Below are 14004 nucleotides of genomic sequence, written 5' to 3'. Positions count from 1 at the left end.
AGGAAATAGAAAGACTTGGAAAAAATCATACTAGGTGAAGTAAGCCAGACCCAAAGGAACATAGGCTTAATGGTTTCCCTCATCTGTAATACTTAGTACACAACTAGAACTCTCCTAGCAGAGGATTACAATAGCTCAAACCTAGATACATAAGGCCATATAGGATGAGGCCAAATTAATGGATCTCCAGGACATGAAAATAAGAGCTTAATTATGAGTGACTGTTATTCTTAATGTATTATGTTTTTCTCTCTTCTCGTGTGTTGCCCTTTGGTTAATCTCATACTGTTACAGTATCCCACTTTGTTACCTGGTATATTACATAGATGTCTACTTGTTTATTTGAAATAGGAGGGGAAAAATGAGGGGACGGGGTATGGGGAAGGAAATGGGGACAAAAACATAAGAAGGGATATCAGTGTGTGAGAAGTAATGCACCTTCTATCTGGTGAATATAACTGTAACCCCTCTTAAATTAAAAAAAAATAATAAAAATTAAAAAGAAATCTACCTCTTGAAGGACAGGAATAACTGGTGGATTCCTCTGTTGAAGAAAATATAGCACCATAAGAGTATATGCATATGATGATAAGCTACCCCTAGATGCATCACCAATATCACACATCTAGAAAAAGAACACAAAGAACAACTGAAAAGTCACCTATGTTTTTTTTGTTAAACTTGTAGTCCTCCAATTATTGTAAAGTAAAGTGACTTATTTGGGAAACCACTGTAACTCTTTCATTTTCAATGGTTAAAATATTCTGAAAACATTAATTGCTTCAAACCAAACCATACTAAAGCTGACAAAATAGTGGACTGTTAGACATACTGTAAAATTTCATAGAACCAAATTTCAGCTTGTGCATAGGATTCCTCAAATAGTTCTAGGATGCACTGACATGAATAGGGTACATTACAAAATACAGAACAATGTTTTAAATTAGGTCTGAACATGCAATGCAATGTCCTGATAAATCAAAACAAAAAGTATACTCACCTTTGTAAACACTTTCATGGTATAGCACAAATATTTCACTCTGGGATCAATGGCCGAGTAAGCAGATAAAAGCCTTGTGTTATGAAGGGCCTATTAAAAGGGAAAACATACTGTAAGGCTATCAAATAGATTGAAAAAAAATTACATTGGAAAGCTTTTCTATGTGATTCATTTAAAAAAATCATTTGGAGCCATGTACCAATGGCTCATTCCTGTAATGCTAGTTACTCAGAAAGCTGAGATCTGAGGATCTTGGTTCCCAGACCAAGAAAAAAGTCCTTGAGATTATTATTTTCAATAAACCAACAAAAGGACAGAAGTGGAGATGATTAAAGGGTAGAGCACTAGGTTTGAGTGATAAAAGCTAAGGGAGGGGCCAGGAAGTTTGGCCTAACATGCACAAAGACCTGGATTGGATTCCTCAGTACCACATACGTAGAAAAAAGCTGGAAGTGCTGCTGTGGTTCAAGTGGCAGAGTACTAGCCTTGAGAAAAGCCCAAGGACAGTGTTCAGGCCCTGAGTTCAAGCCCTCCGACTGGCAAAAAAAAAAGCTAAGGGATAACAATCAGACCCTGAGTTCAAACCTACTAATAGAACAAAAAAGAATTTAACCTTTTTTCCTCCAAAGAAAAGTGCTGTTCACTTGCTAGACAATAATGAAGAATTTCTGTAATATCTGACTACAAGAACTCCATTATGATCATATGTCTAATCTGATCATCTAAAGAAAAAGAGCTATTAAAATAAACTATTAGCTTCTGTAAATTAGACATAAGATTCCCTCTTCCATGTACCCATGGCATTATGTTAATAGAAGGTTCTTGGGAGCATCAGAGATCCCATAAGAATACAAGCAAACCAAGTGTGAAAACAAAAGAAGGGTAGAGTTATCTGGCTTGAATAGTGCCCATCTATAGGCACACAATTATATCCAATGATATATTCTATTTACAAGTTACAGTAAAGTTTAATACAATCAGAACAGCTTGCAATGTCATTTTATGTGAATGCTAATACAAATACTCTGAAATTATTGAATTAAATATTTTGCATTTACATTTTATATATTTTTGGTTCAAAAGGATGTAACTTAATGCCTCACACATACTGATCAAATACCCTATAGCTCAGCTATAGCCACAGCTTAAGTGGATGACATCAACTGAATTTTCTCAACATCCCCAGCCTTAGAACATTACATTACAAACAAGTACTCATAAATAAAATCTGAAAAATGAGTAAAATGAACTAAACAGATAATTTATAGTTTGTTTAAAAAAAAAACTTTTTAACAAAGCCTGAAATTGACAGTTGACTTTACACACACACACACACACACACACACACACACACACACACACACACACACACCCTGATGACTCACACCTATAATTCTAGGCACTCAGAAAACTGGCATCCAGAGGATGGAATCAAACAGATTCCACTGCTAACTAGCCAGCAAATAGCTGGGCTGGAAGCTCAAGTGGTAGAGTGCCAACTGTCAGTAAGTCAAGCAAGTGTCCTGAGTTCAAGACACAGCACTGATAAAAACAAACAAACAAAAATAAATGTAGTAAACCATTACCAAAGTCAGATACAGTAATAACAGAGGATAAATCATAAAGGGGAAAAAAGGGGAAAAGAAATACCTTCACATAGTACATTACAAAGAACAACCACAAAGATAAACCTCTTTTTTCCATATTCTGGAGTTCATTTCACTTAGCCTCATCCTGTATAGCCATATGCACATAGCTTTTGAGCTACTGTGATCTTCTGCTAGAAGAATCCTAGACCTAATTATTACAAATGATTGGGAGGGTGTAGAGGGAGAAAAAGTATGAGAAAAGCATGAGAAGGGGTATCAATGTTCAAGAAGTAATGTACCTGCTACCTGATGAATGTAATTGTAACCCCTCTAAACATCACCCCAAAATAAAAAAATTTACCTCAAAACAAAACAAAACAAGTGCATATATACTATACTGAGGTTTGTACTCAAGGATTCTCACTTAATAGGCAGGTACTCTGCCACTTGATTCACATCTCCAGCTATTTTGATCTAGTTATTTGCTAAATAGATTGTTGATTATGGCCCAAGGGCTGGACTGTGATCCTTCATATGTAACTTTTCTGTCATAGCTTGGGTAATAGGAACTACAATCTTCTGGGAGCTAGAATTACAGGCATGAGCAACAGGTGATCAGAAGTGTGTGTGTGTGTGTGCGCGTGTGTGTGTGTGTGTAATCCTCCCCTTCCTTTCTCTTTTACAAACACTGTCTTAAAGACTGACTTCATAAATAACATTCATTCCCCTTAATCTCCCCAAAGGAAGAATAAAAAGAATAGCTTATGAATTTGAGTTTGGCATAGTGGTACAAACCTATAATTTCAGCACTTGGAAGGGAACTGAAAATTTGATCCCAGCAGAGCCTGCATGGTCATATCTTGACCATACAAACAAATAACAAAAATGCAAAAGTCTTACCAATGTGTTATACAAACTGATATCCACTTCCAGACCACTTCTCAAGTGAAAGAATTTCACAATTGGCACTTTTGCTGTTGTAATAGGTAAGATGTTTCTTAATCCTAGGTTGGAAATACAGTATGATGAAATACAGTACAATTAAATAGTAAAAATTAAACAATTTTTACACTAATGCTCCAATTTAAAAGAATATATTCTAATTTTGGCTTTTTTCACTCTGCCCATTTAGTACCATCATTTGAAAAACTTATATGAAACATATTAAAATTTTAATCGTAAGAATCGTAAAAGGTATCTACTATCATTCAGAACATGTATGTGTCTACAGGGTTATTATGTGAGATACACCAGAATAGATGAAGCTAATATAGAGTTAGGAACATGTGAGTCCTACTCATTCTCTTCATGTAACCATATCCTATTTTAAGAAAAATCTATGGATTTTTAATATAGAAGTTACTCACGAAGGCACTTACAATTATGAAGGTTATAAAGGAATAAGTTTCAAGAGAAAAGAAAGAAATTATCTGAGCGATATATATTTGAAAAATATATAAAAAACAGCAAAGTTACAAGAATTTACCTAGAAGGAAGACTACATACACAAATTTTAGATAGGGGCTGGAAGTTTGGCCTACTACTAGAGTGCTTGCCTAGCATATACTACAACCTGGGTTTGATTCCTCGGTACCACATATATACAAAAGCTGGAAGTGGTGTTGTGGCTTAAGTGGTAGAGCACTAGCCTTGAGGAAGCCCAAGGATAGTGCTCAGGCCTTGAGTTCAGTCCCCAGGACTGGGGAAAAAAAAAAAAAGATAGCTTTTAGGGCCCTTCCATGGACATTTGTAGACTGTAGTACAGAATTGAAGGAAAGGAGTAAGAAGAATAAGAGATGGGGGGAAAAACTCAGAGAACCTGCATTCCCTCTGAAAATTATCCTGGAACACAAGAATACCAATAGCACAGGTCAGAAGAATCACTGGCCACATCTACTAAATAAACAATATCCTGGCAGTGGACAAAATGGAGACACAGGAATGGAGATAGGTAATCACTTATTTAAAAAAATGTCTCTTGGGGTTTGGCCTAGTGGTAAAGGGACTGCCTACCATGCACAAAGACCTGGGTTCAATTCCTCAGTACTGCATACATAGAAAAAGCTGGAAATGGTGCTGTGGCTCAAGTGGCAGAGTTCTAGCCTTGAGAAAGCCCAAGGACAGTGCTCAAGCCCTGAGTTCAAGCCCTGAGAAAGCCCCCCAAGGACAGTGTTCAGGCCCTGCGTTCAAGTCCTGAGAAAGCCCCAAGGACATTGCTCAGGCCCTAAGTTGAAGCCCCAGGACTGGGAAAAAAAAAAAGTCTGTGACGGAGGAGGGGAGAGAAGTGCAGGAGCTATTAACCGGGTGTGGTGGCTCATGCCTGCAATCTTTGCTACTCTGGAGACTGAGATCTGAGGATCATGGTTCAAAGCCAGCCCGGGTACTAAAGACTCTCATCTCCAATTAACCACTAGAAAATCAGAAGTGGTGCTGTGGCTCAAGGAGTGGAGCGGTAGCCTTGAGCTGAAGAGCTCAGGGACAGTGCCCAGATCCAAACAAAGTTCAAGTCCCATGATTAAACAAAAAACAAAAACAAAAAAAGCTATTATTTTCTGAGCACCTATGGTATAAAAGGGTTATTATTTTAAGGTACTCAACACAAATGTCCAAAGATGTGTCACTCTTACCTTATCATACAAAAGAGGAAATAAGAGACTTGAAGAAATTCACTTAGGAATACATGGCTTGTAAATTCTGAAGCCAGAATTCAAGTGATTCAAAACCAACTTCAAACTTCTATTGAACTGATTCTAGATCAGCTAATGATCATTTCACTGATTCTGATGACTCATGGCTATAACTGTGGACAAACTACAGAAAGGACTCAAAAGGTAGGTAGGAAAGGAGTAGTGCTATCAGGAAATCACATACATAGTGATTACTCTAGGAAAAGAGTATAAATAATAGAAATGTTTCGAAGAATATGATCTGTGTGGAAGATAGAGTAAAGTTAGCTTAAAAAGGTGGGAAATAAGAGCAAGGAAGTTCATATTTATCAAACACTTAAAATATGCTAGGACCCATACTTGAATGTATAGTCTTCTAATCTTAAATGATAGTGCCGTTGTTAGTAAATGATGTTCTGCAATCACAAAATCAGAAAGTAGGGAGCAAAAATTTAAAACTAGAGAGTAAGATTTTAAAATTTCCAGCAACTGTTTTGCAACACTCCTTAAAACGAGATGCACTTTTCTCTCTCATTTAGGAATTTGATATTACCGACCACAATTAGTACTTATGAATCTGTTCTCTGTGATTTATTTATGTATTTATTTATTTTTGCCAGTCCTGGGCATGGGCTCAGGGCCTGAGCACTGTCCCTGGCTTTTCTCAAGGCTAGAGCTCTACCACTTGAGCCACAGCAGCACTTCTGGCTCTTTTCTATGTATGTGGTACCCAGGAATCGAACCCGGGTCTTCGTGCACGCTAGGCAAGCACTCTACCACTAGGCCAAACTCCCAGCCCTCTATGATTTATTTTTAACACATCATCCTGGTTTCATTTTGCAATTCCAAAGATTTCCTTTATGTGTCCATTCTGAATGTCTACACTCATCCCTCAATTTCTCAATTTTTCTAAAATGATTTCTATTGAATTTTTTTTGATCTTAGTCTCTATGTCCTAACTCATTCTTACATATACAGAATATCTTTCAGTGCAAAAATTATGTACTTAGCTGGGGTGCTGGTAGTTCAAGCCTGAAATCTTGGTTAGTTAAAAACCCAGCAGAAGCCAAAAAGTTTGTGAGACTCCATCTCACAGAAGGAGCAGTTGAAGTGGTAGAATGGCCAGTCATGAGCAAATTGAATGAGCCTGAAACCATGAATTCAAGCCCAGAACTAGTTAAAACAAAAAAACAAAAAAAACAACAACTCCTATTCAACTGCCAACTGCAGCTGCATCTTTCTAACAGCTTGTTTGGAGATAATCCCATGTTAGCCCTTCCACAGAGGTGTTCACTTGCAAACATTCATATTTCATATTTCCTAACTGCTAAAATATTACCCTTAACCTCTTTCTTCACAGTTCTAGATACTGTTAGATTTTCCCCCCACAATCTGGAATCACTTTTGGAAAACTTTTGTGTCCTGTTACCCAGGACAGACTACAACAGTTGCCTTAAAAAAGGTAGTATCTTACCTGTATTAGACATTTAATGGGAAAAAAAATATATAGCTTCCAAATATATAAAACTTTCACCTACTTCCTTCAATTTATTTTTACTTTAAACTCTTCTCCAAATGTAACAAATCATCTCATTAGCCTCAAAAAATACACTCCAGTAATTCTCATGTTCAGATCTATGTAACTTTGAAATGACTCTGCTTCCTACCCTCTTCAAAGAGTAATCATTATTGTCTGAGAGCATAAGACATCTATCACATGAATTACCTAAGCAACAACTTCTCCTAGTAGCTTTCAGAAAATTGTGTTATTATATTCATTATATATACTTACTATATATACTATACATAGTATATATACTTACAGTATATACTTACATATATTATTCACTATACATACTATACATATATACTCACTATATATACTCACTATTCTTACTATATGTACTCACTATATTACATTAGTATATAGTTTACGGATAACTTTACAGCTCTTAAAAAAAAATCCAGGGCTGGGAGTGTATCCTAATTGTAGAATGCTTGCCTAGCATGCACAAATACCCAGGTCTGATTCCTTGGTACCACATATATAGAAAAAGCCAGAAGTGGTTCTGTGGCTCAAGTGGCAAAGCACTAGTCTTGAGCAAAAAGTGTCTAAGACAGTGCCTAGACCCTGAGTTCAAGGCCCAGGACTAGCCAAAAAAAAAAAAAAAAAAAATCCGTAAGTTGTCAGAAGGCAGGCAGAGATTTTTTTGTTTGTATGTCAACTAATAAAGAACTGAGCACCTAATAAGCACCCAGTTAAATGCCTTTAACAGGTTTAAAAACAAACTTCTAGCTGTTATTAATTCTTGTACCATTTTGACTGCATTTTAACCATTATCAGTCATTATTACCATTAAAACAATCTTTTTAATTTTGTTTGCTTGTAGGAAATATACATTGATGTTAAGTAAGGGAAAGGGACATAAGGTGTGTTGTTAAATCTAAAAGGATATAGAAGAAAATAGAGAAAGCAGAGATCAATCTGTAAAAAGTCAAAAACTAAATGCTAAACAACGTGGCAACACAGTGTTTTAGATTCTTTATATAAATTCTAAAAGAAAGAAAACTACAACAAAACCAACTTCACATGATTCTTAGAGGTAGATTTTCCAAGCGAGGAAATACTTTTCAATAAACAAAGAAAATGACATCACTATACAATTATAATAAAAACAGAGTCTAAGGCAGAGGGATTCTGAGTTCAAGGATAATCTCAAGTACATAGTCAGACCCCTCTCTAAATAAATAAGTAAATCTAAACAAAATAAAACATCCTCAATATAGTAGGTTAATTTTCATTTTGAATAGGCCAAAATAAAAAAATTTCCCCACACATAAATGGTATCTATACTTAAGCTCCTAAAAATAAAGTAAAAAAAAAACCATAAACTCCAAGGGACAAGGAACTCGGATGTATGTTGTGTGTATGTCTATGACCATATTAGGAATTTTAAAAGTTGAGACTCAAATAAAATGAAAGGAAGATTTTCAGCTTCCTTAAATTTCATGAGGAAACAGACCACATCTTATTCACCTTCAGCTCAGCTCTTACCACATTAAATAATCCAATTCTTTTGTGTTGAATTTTAAGAAAAGAGGTCAAAGAAAACTAAGTGATTTGGTCATAATTATACACCCTGATGAACAAAATAACATACAACACATTCTCAGACAAAGGGTCTCAGACCTAGACTTTGATTTATACAATGCCTTTAACCAACACATAGGCTTTAAATTATACAATTCTGGTAATGCAAAATTATTCCTGAAATTTCTTGCCTGTCTGAAAATAAAACACCTAGACAATAATACACACATGAATTTTCACTAATTCCTCAATCTTACATTCTCATATACCACATTGGTCTTATTTTTGATTTTCAATACTAGAGTTAAAACCTTTGAGATCTTAGATCTTGCACATGCTAGGCTATTGTTCTACCACTCAAGCCACACCTCCAGTGCCTTATAAAGTTATTTAATAACCCTAATATTACAAATATTTTATGAGCCACAATTAACTGAACGCTTATATATGCAACAAATAAAAATAAAAAATAGCTTAGCATGATGGCATACACCTATAATAAGCACTTGGGAGACTGAGTTAGGAGGACTGCAAGCTCAAGAAAAGCCTGTGAACCTATGGCCACCTAATCTTTGACAAGGGAGCCAAAAAAATAGAATGGAAGAAAGATAGCCTCTTCAACAAGTTGTGCTGGCAGAACTGGTTAAGCACCTGCAGAAAACTAAAGCTGGATCCTTCTTTGTCACCTTGCACTAGAATTAACTCCAAATGGATCAAAGACCTGGAGGTAAAAGCTGACACACTGAAAACTCTACAGGAAGGAATAGGAGATACACTAGGCCTCCTTGGCACAGGTCGAAACTTTCTTAATAAAGACCAAGAATCACAACAAATCAGAGAAAGGCTGGATAAGTGGGACTGCATTAAACTGCAGAGCTTTTGTATGGCAAAGGACATAGCTAGTAAACTAATCAGGAAGCCTACAGAGTGGGAGAAGATCTTCACCAACCAAATAACGGACAAAGGCCTCATATCTAAAATATATCAACAACTCAAAAAATTGAATCACTCCAAAACTAACCTCCAAAGTAACAACCATCCCATTAAAAAATGGGCCAAAGACTTAAAGAGAGTCTTCTCTGAAGAAGAAACAAAAATGGCCTATAGACACATGAAGAAATGCTCAACATCTCTGGTCATAAAAGAAATGCAAATCAAAACAACTCTAAGATTCCACCTCACTCCAGCTAGAATGGCCAGGATCAGGAAAACGAATGACAACAGATGCTGGAGGGGATGTGGCCAGGAGGGATCACTACTACACTGTTGGTGGGAGTGCAAACTCGTCCAACCACTATGGAAAGCAGTGTGGCAGTGCCTCAAAAGGCTCAACATAGAACTCCCCTATGACCCAGCAATTCCACTACTTGGCATTTAGCCAACCATCCAGAAACAAGGACATACTAAACCCACTAGCACAACAATGTTCATTGCAGCACTATTCACCATAGCAAAGATATGGAACCAACCTAGATGTCCCTCAGTTGATGAGTGGATCAACAAGTTGTGGTATTTGTACACAATGGAATTCTATGCTGCTGTCAGAAAGAATGACATAGCCCCATTTGTTAGGAAATGGAAAGACTTAGAAAAAATCCTATTAAGTGAAGTAAGCCAGACTCAAAGGAACTTAGGCTCAATGGTTTCCCTCATTCGTCATAATCAGTAGAAACCTTGGGCTCTACTAGCAGAGATTTGCAATAGAGCAAAATCTTGATACATAAGGACATATAATGTGAAGCTAATTAAAAGGACCTGCAGGATATTGACACAAAAGCCATATAATGAATGACTGTTGTCCTTAATGTACTATGTTGTCTCTCATCTCCTTGGCTGTCCCTTGGTTATCTCATATTGGTATAGTATCTCACTTTGTTATCTGATAGATTGAATTTATTTGTATTTGGATATTTGAAATTTGATAGGGAAGGGGGGAAAACCAAGACGGGTGGGGGGTGTGGGGGGGGAGGGAAATGGATACCAAGACATGTGAAAGGGTATCAATGTATGTGAATTAACGCACCTTCTATCTGGCAAATATCATGTAACCCTTTTACTAATTACAATAAAAAAAATAAATAAAAAAAATAAAAAAAAAATTTTAATTCTTAAAAAAAAAGAAAAAAAAAAAAAGAAAAAATCCTATTAAATGAACTAAGCCAGACTCAAAGGAACTTAGACTCAATAGTTTTCCTCATTTGTCATAATCAGTAGAAACCTTGGGCCCTACTAGCAGAGATTTGCAATACAGCAAAATCTTGATACATAAGGCCATATAATGTGAAGCTAATTGAAAGGACCTCCAGGATATTGACACAAAAGCCACATAATGAATGATTGTTGTCCTTAATGTACTATGTTGTCTCTCATCTCCTTGGCTGTCCCTTGGTTATCTCATATTGGTATAGTATCTCACTTTGTTATCTGATAGATTGAATTTATTTGTATTTGGATATTTGAAATTTGATAGGGAAGGGGGGAAAACCAGGATGGGTGGGGGGGTGTGGGGGGGGGAGGGAAATGTGTACCAAGACATGTGAAAGGGTATCAATGTATGTGAATTAATGCACCTTCTATTTTGCAAATATCATGTAACCCTTTTACTAATTACAATAAAAAATTAAAAAATATAAAAAATAAAATAAAATAAATGTTAAAAGAAAAAAAAAAGAAAAGCCCGTGATACACAAGATCCTGTCTCAAACAACCAAACAAAACTCAACATATACCTGAATGTTTTCTGAGGACTCTTGCCAATTCTTCAATAGTTCTCACACAGTCCAATCCCTACAATAAAAATGACAAATACTACTGAATCAAAGTTAGAAAACAGGTTCCTAAAATGACCAAAGTTCATATTACATTCATAAATAATAAAATTTATTTATATTTTGCCAGTCTTGGGCTTGGGCTCAGGGCCTGATCATTGTCCTTGGCTTTTCTAAAGTCTAGAGCTCTACCATTTGAGCCATAGCACCACTTCTGGCTTTTTTCATTCTTTCTTAGGAGTTCCCTAAAAACCAATAACCACATGAAAAAAAATCTAAGAATATAAAAGATTAGACTTGCTATAAGGAGTAATAGCAAATTCTCTGTAGAATTTACATTCTCCAAATTATGGGTAGATCACTTTTGGATATTTTTCCAAATCAGAAACAAGCAGACTCTAAAACATAAAAGGCTCTTAATCTAATGTTTCAGGTAGAATTTTAATCTGCATGCCATGGATTCTAACATTAATAACTTTTTTTTAAAAGGCTCTTCATCTATAGCAGGAACACTCATTTGGCTTTGCCGAATTCCCAGATGTTCCTCTCCATTTCTAAACTTTTTAATGTACTCGGTATACCACATTTCATACTCTTGATTAATAAAGAAAACACCAAGGAGTGTTATTAGTTAACCACAGAAGCTCAGCCAATAAAAGTTTTATGTGGATACTGTACCTCAGCAGTTTCATGTCCATTAATTGTCATACAGACATCAAGGTCACTTTGTTTAAAACCAAATCCATTTTTAGAGGAGCCAAACAAGCTCAGTTTAGTTCCTGTTGGAAATATAAATAATAATTATATTGAAATGATACTTTCATGAGTCAAAAATACCCAGTTATGAACTATCTGATGTCACAGTTGTGTTTTCTCATCAGGTAATCATTGATTCTACACTTTGCATTTTTCTTTCAGTTTCTATTCAAATATAAGCTGTATATGACATTAAATACTATCAGGTTCCACTTTATTCTAAAATTCAAAACATTTCAAGGAGTTATTGGATATCAACATATTTAATAATTTAAGATTGTGGTTTTCTAGATTAATACATAAATATTAAGAATTTTAACTACCATTCAAAATGAAATTCAATGTGTATCTGTTGTAATCAATGTCCTACCATGCTAATGGCCAAAGCCCATTAGATAGCATCACAAAACAAAGTTCTGATACCATAATCATCTTAAGGTTGTTACTTTCAAAATTTATGTTCTTCTAATACACATATTAATGGGACCGATGCAAGTAGCTCATACTTATAATTGTAGCTACTCAGGAGGCTGAAATCTGGGATTGTCACTGAACCAGCCTAGGAAGACAAAATCACAAGACTCTTCTCCCACAAACCAACAAAAAGCCCGACTACAGGCTAACAATTTAAGTAGTAGAATACCAGCGGCACTTAGTGAAAAACATGAAACTCTAAATTTAAGACCAATTCACAGTAGAATAAATATAATAAATAATTTAAAAGTTACTTACCTGGAAAATCCTGCTTTATAAAACTTTCTAAATTTTGCCGAATATGCTCACGAGCCTGATCTTCTAAAACAGTTGGAGAAAAATCCTCTGTTTAAAATAGACAAGTTGAGGAAAAGTAAAAAAAAACTGCTGTTTGAAAAAGATGAAAACTTGTCAGAAAATAAAACTTACAAGCTCCAAAATCAATTTTAAATCTTCAAAAATAAGTTAAAATGACAACCTACAGAATGAGAGAATGTCTATCAGCTATACTCTGACAAGACTCTACTGTAACTAGAATATACAAGGAGCTCAAAAAAACTATACCCACAAAGAACCAGTAGCCTAATACTAAGTGGGCAAAGTACTAAACAGATACTTCAGAAGCAGAAGAAAAATTGGACAATAAATAAAATATATAAAGAAATGCTCAGTATCTCTAACAATAAAGTAAATGTAAATCACAACAATATTGACATTCTATCTCACTCTAGTATGAATGCCCACCATCAAGAGTACAAATAACAGATGTAAGGATGAGAGGAAAAACAACCTGATGCTGTGATGCTATTGGTGCAAATATAAACTAGGACAACCACTAAGGAAAGCCATAGAGATGCCTCAAAAAAAAAAAATTAAAAAGAATGATCCGTTGATACCATTCTTGACTTTTATCCAAAAGATTGCCAACTCAGGATATAATAAAGACATCTTTACATCTATGTTCACCACTAAGACTATTCACCAAGTTGTGAAAACAGACCATATGCCTTACAACTGGACAATAGATCAAGAAAAAGAACTTTAGGAAATAGAAACAAGGTTTTTTCCTTCATTGCTGTTTTTCTTTTTATCTGTTTATTTATCTATCTTTGGGAGGGATAAAAAGTAAAAAAGGCAGCTCATTAAATACTACATTGAAAATGAACTATACCATCTGTGGATAGAGATAGGAGGGAAAAACTGGGAGAGAGAAAAAGAGTTGATGTCCAAAAAGAAATACACTCTTCACCTTACTTATGAAACTGTACACCACCCTTAAAATAACAGTTTTAAAAAAGATCAAGAAAATATGGATATACGATGTTATTATTCATCTATCAGGAAGAATATGATGTCATTTGTAGGAAAATGGATGAACCTGGCAAAATTATGCTGAGTAGAGTATGGCTTTGAGAGATAAAGGCACATGTTTTTGTTTTCTCCTCATATGTGGAAGATGGATCTAAATTATAAACATATATAATAAAACTATATACAGGACTACAAGCACATATCCACAAACAAATTGATCAAAGTATATTACTCACAATAGAAGATTCCAATACTGTGATTTCTTTAAACAACTAATATATGATGCCATACATAAATATATATAATCAAACTGACTAAAGTATGATACACAAAGGGCTAGATTTCCATA

At 35.2% G+C, this 14004-nt stretch overlaps 1 protein-coding gene across 6 annotated transcripts in view; it reads right to left on the bottom strand.

Moving 5' to 3' along the window:
- Nucleotides 1–14004, bottom strand: part of Tut7 (terminal uridylyl transferase 7) — a 77580-nt gene that overhangs the window by 20298 nt on the left and 43278 nt on the right. For 5 of the 6 annotated variants that reach the window (XM_090329526.1, XM_090329527.1, XM_090329522.1 and 2 more), the window contains exons 15-20: nucleotides 12603–12689; nucleotides 11793–11893; nucleotides 11076–11133; nucleotides 3490–3593; nucleotides 1001–1090; nucleotides 512–625 (exon numbers count right to left, since the gene is read on the bottom strand). In XM_090329526.1, the coding sequence (XP_090185652.1) occupies nucleotides 512–625; nucleotides 1001–1090; nucleotides 3490–3593; nucleotides 11076–11133; nucleotides 11793–11893; nucleotides 12603–12689 (554 nt within the window). The remainder of the gene's footprint in view (nucleotides 1–511; nucleotides 626–1000; nucleotides 1091–3489; nucleotides 3594–11075; nucleotides 11134–11792; nucleotides 11894–12602; nucleotides 12690–14004) is intronic. The other variant, XM_090329525.1, reaches the window with a different exon arrangement.

This window comes from Megascapheus bottae, chromosome 3 (genome assembly GCF_031878675.1).
Source record: "Megascapheus bottae isolate mThoBot1 chromosome 3, mThoBot2.hap1, whole genome shotgun sequence".
In the NCBI taxonomy this organism is placed as follows: domain Eukaryota; kingdom Metazoa; phylum Chordata; class Mammalia; order Rodentia; family Geomyidae; genus Megascapheus; species Megascapheus bottae.
The sequence above is the reverse complement of the archived record's forward strand: the minus strand, read 5'-3'. Positions and strand labels throughout refer to the sequence as shown.